The sequence below is a fragment of the Callionymus lyra genome, chromosome 12 (genome assembly GCF_982586985.1).
Source record: "Callionymus lyra chromosome 12, fCalLyr1.hap1.1, whole genome shotgun sequence".
In the NCBI taxonomy this organism is placed as follows: Eukaryota; Metazoa; Chordata; class Actinopteri; order Syngnathiformes; family Callionymidae; genus Callionymus; species Callionymus lyra.
In genome coordinates, this window is record NC_141829.1 from 22,424,666 (window position 1) to 22,433,208 (window position 8,543).

The 8,543-nt window shown below is 38.9% G+C and overlaps 1 protein-coding gene across 1 annotated transcript in view; it reads right to left on the reverse strand.

Annotated features, from left to right (window-relative positions):
- LOC148068684 (obg-like ATPase 1) overlaps window positions 1-8,543 on the reverse strand; it is a 54,496-nt gene extending 45,953 nt beyond the window's left edge. Inside the window, exons 1-4 of the mRNA XM_087804009.1 lie at window positions 8,514-8,543; window positions 8,356-8,447; window positions 4,946-5,089; window positions 4,522-4,649 (exon numbers count right to left, since the gene is read on the reverse strand). Coding sequence (XP_087660135.1) covers window positions 4,522-4,649; window positions 4,946-5,089; window positions 8,356-8,447; window positions 8,514-8,528 — 379 coding nt within the window. The 5' untranslated portion in view covers window positions 8,529-8,543. The remainder of the gene's footprint in view (window positions 1-4,521; window positions 4,650-4,945; window positions 5,090-8,355; window positions 8,448-8,513) is intronic.

An 8,543-nucleotide genomic window follows, 5' to 3' on the forward strand; every position in this document is an offset into this window, starting at 1 on the left:
AGATCATTTACCCCTCCTTTAATTGAAGATAAACGTGGTGTCGTCACATAGTTACTTTTCGCTTCTATTACACCAAAATGATTTACCTGAAGTTCAGATCAGGAACCTTCGTACCTACGAGAGCTACGTCTGTAATGAATCAATAGTTATAGTATCAAAAGTGATAGTTAATCCAAAATGTAAATTTCTACTCACCCTCATGTCGTCTAAGGGTTGGTATTATTATCAGAGAAGTGTCAGAGAGTTATAGGCAAAATGTACAGTATGTCCATTTTAATGCGGCGACTGGAGCTCACCTGTTTTCGTTGTCCAAAATGACAGAAAAAATAACTTTCTATATTTTTATTGTCTTTCGTCAATTTTCCCTACATTAAGGGTCTAGCCTAGGAGCTACTCTAGTAGCTACCCTAGCAACTACCCCAGCAGCTACCCCAGCAGCTATCCTAGCAGCTACTCTAGTAGCTACCCTAGCAGCTATCGTGGCAGCTACCCCAGCAGCTATCCCAGCAGCTATCCTAGCAGCTACCCCAGCAGCTACCCCAGCAGCTATCCTAGCAGCTATCTTAGCGGCTATCTTAGCAGCTATCCTAGCAGCTACCCCAGCACCTACCCCAGCAGCTACCCCAGAAGCTATCCTAGCAGCTACCCCAGCAGCTACCCCAGCAGCTATCCTAGCAGCTATCTTAGCGGCTATCTTAGCAGCTATCCTAGCACCTACCCCAGCACCTACCCCAACAGCTACCCCAGAAGCTATCCTAGCAGCTACCCCAGCAGCTACCCTAGCAGCTATCCTAGCAGCTACTCTAGTAGCTACCCTGGCAGCTATCCTAGCAGCTACCCCAGCAGCTACCCCAGCAGCTATCCTAGCAGCTACCCTAGCAGCTATCCTAGCAGCTACTCTAGTAGCTACCTTAGCGGCTACCCCAGCAGCTATCCTAGCAGCTACTCTAGTAGCTACCCTAGCGCCGTCCTAGCCGCTATCCCAGCAGCTTTCCTAGCAGCTAGCATAGCAGCATTCGCTAACAAAAAGCCTAGAATAAAGTTTTTTTTCTGGAATAATTCCTCTTGTTGAGGCTTCAATACAAGATGGACGATACAGAAGATACAGACGAGCACCACGGCGCTATTTGGATGTTTTTAAGTGTGTATTTTTGAACAAAGACAAAGACCAAGTGGAGTGAGCTTCGGTTGCGACAATAAAATGGACATACATTTTAGTCGTCATGAGGGTGAGTAGAAATTAAGTGAAATTTGAATTCTGGGTGAACTATCACTTTAAATCATGAGGACGAACAACTTTTCCTGATTTTAGTCTTCTCGACGGCTGATCATCGATGCAGGAATGTTAAAGGGATCAAAAGCTTTAATAAGAGTCCAAAGCTAATATTGCATTTTCCACTTGCCCTGATAGCTTCTGGGATTCCTGGCCCGTGTCATGTGACAGCGGATCTTCAACGGCGGCGAAGTTTCCTACGGTGATGGTTCGGTGTGTGAGCATTCAAACATCTAATTGCTTGAAACCAAACAACTGGGAATAAAGCCAGGTGAGCTGGCAGAGTTGCCGGCGGGGAACAGAAGAGTAGATGAAGTAGAACATGTCCGTGTCTTGTCTCGGGCGATGAGAATCCGGCAGCGTTCCAGTCACTGCCGAAGCACTGGGAACACTTAGCCTGCAAACCATTTTCTTATGAGACCACGGAACACCAGGCATCCAACAGAATCAGCTTTCAGGATGTCATCATGAGCCTAATAGTTTTTTGGAAGGTTACATTGAAAGTAAATCCACTGTTTACACAGGCGTTTTTAAAGCTATTAGCACAACATGCAGCGCACAGGGAAATACAGGACCATTATTGTCTGGAAAAATCTTTTTTCCACAGAAATCTATAATGTGCTCATGCTATTTAACAGCTTCGCAAACCTCTTTTTACATGTCACGCCTGAAGTACCAGACTTGACCTCTAGGTACTTTCTACTGTACTGTGAGCCTCCTTCGAACACACATGGTCGGGTAACTTTTTTACGAGTCTTAAGTCACATGACTTCTTATTTGGGCGTTTTCCCATCAGAGTTTCTACTGCTGTTTCTACTGTTTCTACTGCTTTTTGGCTTGACAACCAAAAGTCACAGTGTTTAATGTAAACATAAAGCAGTGTCCCCCAACCCCTGGTACCAGTCCATGACATTTGTTAATCGGCCGCACAAAAGAAAATTGTAAAATTTATAATGTTTTAAAAATGATTACTGTCTGTAAAGTTTTTTTTTTTTTTTCAACATTTAGATAGTGAACCTTGACTACAGAAAATAAGAAAACAACACTCTTTTTTAAAAACCAAACTTCCTATAAATGCTTGAACACAAACATGCTCACACATTGGCACAAAGTCTCTAAAAGTTAGAGGACACACACATACAGAACAACGTTGTTGTGTTCTTGCTGATTCAGCGTTATGTTGAGATATTTATTTATTTACTATAGGACTCAATTGTAATTTTTTTGGCAGGTCATGCTATTGAATTTTTACTCTTTGTTATCTGAATGTCGGTCCGTTCTAACATCTAACCGGTCCGGTGGTACAAAAAAAGGTTGGGGACCCCTGCTTTAAAGCCTTCCTTTCACGCCTGTTAACAAATATATGAGAGAAAATTGTGGCAGTTTTACAGAGGCTGTTTTTACTTGAAATGAAGCGGCTGCTGTTTTGGGCCAGAATGATTGGTGCTCTCTTTATTTGTTCTTTGGAGGATTGTCCCTCTGACACGCTCCTTCATTATGTGCTTTATCTCCAGAACGCAGAGTTCAGGAGCTGCAAACATTCAATGAAGCGTTGAATTAATCGCACGCTGGAAATATTTGGCATATAAATCAATTGTTTTGCCCTATTTGTAAGTTATTTTCCCCGAATTATGTGAAATTATCTGTTTTTATAAATGAGGAACAGAAAGGGCAGCGGTGCTAAAACATTTGCAGGATGACTTAGTGGATTGTTTTGGCTGCTCTCATGAATCACTGCCACACGAATGACAAGTGAAAAACAACAATATTATGTTAGCAACCACTTAATAGTTGTTGCTAACATACAAATTAAGGATAATTATGCAAGAGAAAGTTCCTGATCCTCAATGACAGATCAATCATAAACCCTTTTAATAGTACAATAATAACAATTCAGCAGAATTTAATAATATGATTTTAAGGCTTTAGAATTGTTAACATTGTTTTTTCTCTAAGCTACATTTGTATAATTATGTTATTGACTGTGAGTTTTTGATATATTAGTAACAGTTAAAATAGTAACTTTCCAAACACAGCATGGTAAAAAACAAAGTATAAACAGACATAAACAATCAAATAGAGATAATACTTGATAATACAAGAAACTTTCACTCTTGGACTTTTGTTATTGACTAGTTGATAAGTCAGTGTTTGTAGCTGATGTGGTAGAACTAACACTGAGATAACTGTTAAACTTGGTGATACTGTTGAGCAGAAAGCCCTGGTTCTCTTCTATACAATAGTATTTTAATTGTATAAATCTTTCAGAGGTTAATGTTTATGATACTAATGGTGGTGATTTTATGCAAAATACTTTTTAATGATTGTAGGTGACCCAAGATAGCAAATCTGAAGGCACCACAGGTCAATAGAGATGAGTTGTCTGCAGTCCTGTGTTATTCTATATTTGATGTGCTTGTCAAAGTTTAACATTTGAATATTTGTTTTTCATAGAAACATTTAAAGCAGGGGTCTCCAACCTTTGTTGAGCCAAAGACCAGTTTAATTTCTGCATTATATTTGAAGAATGACCTTCAGACAAAATCAGTAAAAATTAATTTAAAAGACCGGCATAAAAACAAACATTAAGTGCATTAAAAATACATCTCACCATACTGTTGAATCAGCAGGAACAATTTTCCACTCATTTTGACTAGTTTACTTGTTTATTTATTAAGTAAACATGGCTGAAAAAAAGCATATTGACGTGTCAAGAGTAGCACAAACTATTTGTTTTCTAAATAAAACACATTAACACAGACAGCAATGCACATACAACAAAAAATTATGCAATTGCTTTTCTTTCTGTGATTCACATTGGCTACCAATGATTTGTATACATATTGGTGAATCAAGTCTAAGCAAGTCTGCAGTCAGATCTTGTCAGATTACTCTTGTGACAAACCACGATGATGCATTGTGGGGATTTGACACTGTGATGCAAGTTCTTCACTTGTCAAGAGCCAAATGAGCAAAATGGGACCTTTCAAACGCCACTCTTGCATCAGCGGAGGAGACAAATGTCAAAGGACTTCCCTCAAACAGACGTAAATCATCGTTCTGATGGATTATATTATAACAGGTTTGTAATCTGGAGTTTTAGTCTAGATCACAATGTGTATTTCTTTTTTATTCATTGATTTGCTTCTTTTTATTATGGCTTGGCGAGGATGTGGAATTTAGAGATCTTGTCACAAAACCTTCTGAACACTTGGACTAAGTGGCTGAAATACAAAGTTGTGACTCACGTGTCATGTGGAAAATGCCGTCGCAGGCGCTGATGTGGGACAAGAAGGCGTTCCCCAAACCCTGACCGGCGTGAGCTCCTTTGACCAGCCCGGCGATATCCACGACATTGAGGAACGCCGGAACTGTGCTGTGATCAACCAAAACCACGAGTTCAGTCCAGTTTGTATCACAAGGACGGAGCACAGAATGGACGATGATGTTCGTGGATGACGTTGTTAATTAACTGGAAGATGCTTTGAAAGTATTCAGTGAAGGAAGGAGAAGGTTTGGCAGTGAACTACGGAGCAAAAGGTCCACCACATATTGAGTAAACGTACAATATATGACAGCAGCAGTTATTCTGATAACCAGGAAGTAAAATGTCAAATCTAAGGCACAGATTATTTGCTTTAGGTCCAGATCACAGAGTGTGAGGAGCCGTACCTGGCAGGTTTGTGGAATTGGCAGAGGAAATCGTAGCGTTCATCTGGAATGGGCACTCTGCTTTCATTTGGGTCAATGGTGCAGAAAGGAAAATTCTCGGCTGCAGCTTGACTCTTTGTCAGCACGTTGAAGAAGGTTGACTTCCTGGAAATAAAACAGCCGTGAGTTCAATCCGTCCAAAAGTACTCTGACAATATAATCCATCCTGAAACACTCACAGAAGAAAACATGATAATGGAGGCACGACTTCAGAAGAGGACTGACATGTTTCTGATAGATCACAACTGCAGGAGTCGTCTAATAAAAATCTCTTAATTGTACTCATGGACACATATAAGGATGACCTGTCTTACATTTGATGGGTTTCTTTGTGTTATGGAGAGCAGGGTTCAAGAGTTATTTCAATAGGCTTTAGTGCGTTCACACCAAAGACAATTTGGGGCCCCTTGTGATGCTACTGAAACCAGAAAAAGGGTCATTGGTTTGTTCCAGTATAACAAGTTTCGCGTCTCAGAGTCACATTTAAGAACAAAAAGGTAAATCTGTGAGGGGTCTAAAGTTAGTAGGAAGTGAAAATGGTGGGTCCCATACGAATGTTTAGGGCTTCTCAAACTGTTCATAGACTCGGGGTTTCTATGTAAACAATTAAAAGTCTACCATAAATGAATGAGGTTATTGTATGAAAGGTCCATAAACTAAAAATATTTTTTTCGTGAACTTGTTATTGAAACATTAACATATATTTGACACCTATTATTGCCATTTTGATTATAATAACCCTCATTCAATAAGGTTCTTTATTCCTTAAAAGCATAAATAAATTAAAACATTAATAAAAACTGAGAGAATGCTCATGTTAGTCTGTTAACTTTGAAGCTTGTTCCAACATAAACCGTAGTAACAAGTGTGAAAAGCTGTCTAGTTCCATTTTGGTTTTGGTTTCATTTTAATAATAGGTTAAACATTTAGATTTAGATCATTTTACCTGTAAGTTTAATCAAAAAAATGTCAGCAGAATCATAGATTTTTGGCATAACTCTGAACCTGAAATCCTGCACAACATTTAGCCTCATATAAATCCTTAAAGAATATAAGAACGATACCTTCTGTTATTATCGATACACGTTAAATGAGTCATCGTACTGTATAAACATTTGAAAGATATTTATCTTTTATTCACATTTTATTTAAAAAAGAAAAACATGCTTGTTTGTTTTGACACCTAGAAAATTAATAGTTTGCCACTAGTTTCTGGTGAAAACTGTGGGGAAGCAAATAGAAAGTTTTATCTCCTGCTTGCTTTGTACAACTTCAGTACAGCAGACCATTATGAGAAACTATTTTCTAAACGTCACCAACAGGAAACAAAATCTTCAGTGCGTGTGCAGCACGCGGAGGACACGAGCAGGTCTGCCGCATATGAAGCAGAGGAGTTATTGTTTCAACAAGTCTGGCTTCAGTTACGTTTATCAAAAGACACAGAAGAGTCTGAGTGAGGAGGTCGATTCGGTGTGACAGCCTCTAACCTCAGTGAGCTCTGTTCCTTAAAGCAGGAAGAAATTGTGGTTTCTGAGGGTGGGAAATGAAAACAGGGAACACGAGAATGTGATTTTTAGTTCAATCAGCCTCAAATGTGACGGAACAGCTGACAAAACAGAGAAACTGGAATCATCTTCTCAGTGTATTTTCTCCAGAAGCACAACCAAGTCTACTTTATATTGATCACTCCTTGTTTCTACGCCTTAATTGACACGTTTAAAGCGTGTACTTAAGAACAAGGTCACCATTTACATACGCTAAACATTATTTTTTCATCAAACACTCCTTCATCTGGAGTATAACACCCACAACCACTCCACAGAGGCGGAAGACTTTTTCTGTGTTAAAAATAAATGCAGAGAAAATATCAACATAATTGCCGACATTTAAGTGGCACAGGCTATGATTACACCTGACACCGATGCAAACATTTCTGTAGCCATGTAGGACCGCTGCAAATGTGACAAACGCTTCCATGTCTGGTGGACGCTGTAGGTGAAATGTGGAGGAAGGAACAGCCCCACTAATAGCACAATGCTAGTAATTATGGTTCTTTTGAATGAAACGCTTGAAATGATGAGGTAGCAGCGTTAGCATCATGATAATACTCTCACTGTAGCAGTGCACACTTTCTGCTAGCATAGCTGAGATCATATTTTAAGTTTTTTATTCGTACGTGGCACAATGTTAACAAATGGATGAGGCACGGCAATCATATATCCTGGCATGGATTGGTTTAGCGAAGTAGCACTTAGTAGCACAACACACATCAATTTGTTATAACTACACAAAGTCCTGCAGTTTTGTGTGCAAAGTTGAGAAACTGTTTCAAGATCTGAGACGACAGACTTTGTCTATGGCACTGTTACTTCAAACTTCAGCTAACTATGATAGAGGTAAAACTTATAGATGTGTTATCTCAGGGTCAAGGTGACCCGAAGTTCTGTAAACATATGTGTTTGTGGTATCCCTTGTGTTGTCTCTGAGATAGCACAAGGGTTAAAAGGTAAAAAGGTAATTTAAAATAGAATATAAATATAAAGATTGTATGATAATTAAAATTTTTTTCCTGGAAGGTTCTGGAATATAGAGTTAGTTAAAACGTTTCCACAAAATGTAGTTCCAATTCGCATTATTGAGCATTTGCCAGCATCAGGCTAATCGTGGTATTTTTATAGATGCCTGTGGAGCTTTAAGGAGCTAGTCGTCTCTTCTCGATATTTGGTATGCACAATTATTTTTGGAATAACTCTTACTCCATCTCTTGATATTCTATAGGATATTTGAGTACACAGTTGTCTGATATTTTCCCTGGATCGTTTTATATGAGCATTTTTGATCTTTCAGATCTCACTGTGGATTAGTGTAACACTTCTTTTTATTTGGGAATTTGGATATCGGATTTTCTCAAGTATTCTTCGATGAACCATTGTGTATAATATTTAAGCGAATTTGCTTCCGTACACATTGTCAGAAATACTTGGTACCCAAAGAAATTCCTACCATTTTTTCTTGTATTTATACAACCTACAATTATACCAACCACCCCGATTTATCATTGAATTATCTTCAGAACCTCTGAAAAAACAAACCAGAAAAATGGAACTTGTGTGCCAAGATGGTGCAGTGTGACATTTGTAATATGGACTTTATACTTGATACAGTGTTTGTCATCTAGTCTATGGAGTATATTCTCAGATATCTATACGATAGATGATGTATATCGAATTGTAAATAATTGGTTTTCCTTACTTTACTTGGATTAAGTTTGAAATAATGTCATCATTTTAAACTAGTTTGTATCCACTACTATGAACTCAAAGGCTTTATAAAGAGAACCTCGGCGACAGAGAAGCACATGAATAGCTTACCCGACGTTGGGCAGACCAACTATTCCTATTTTCAACGAGGTTCCGAACCTTCCAATCAGCGGCGGTGGCTTCAGTTCATCACCTCCCTTTCCCTGAGAAGAGAGCGATCTTCAGTCAGAGCGGTTACATAATCCTGCAACACACTGGATCCAGCGCACCTTCTTTGGAGCCATTTCTAAGTCTAGATG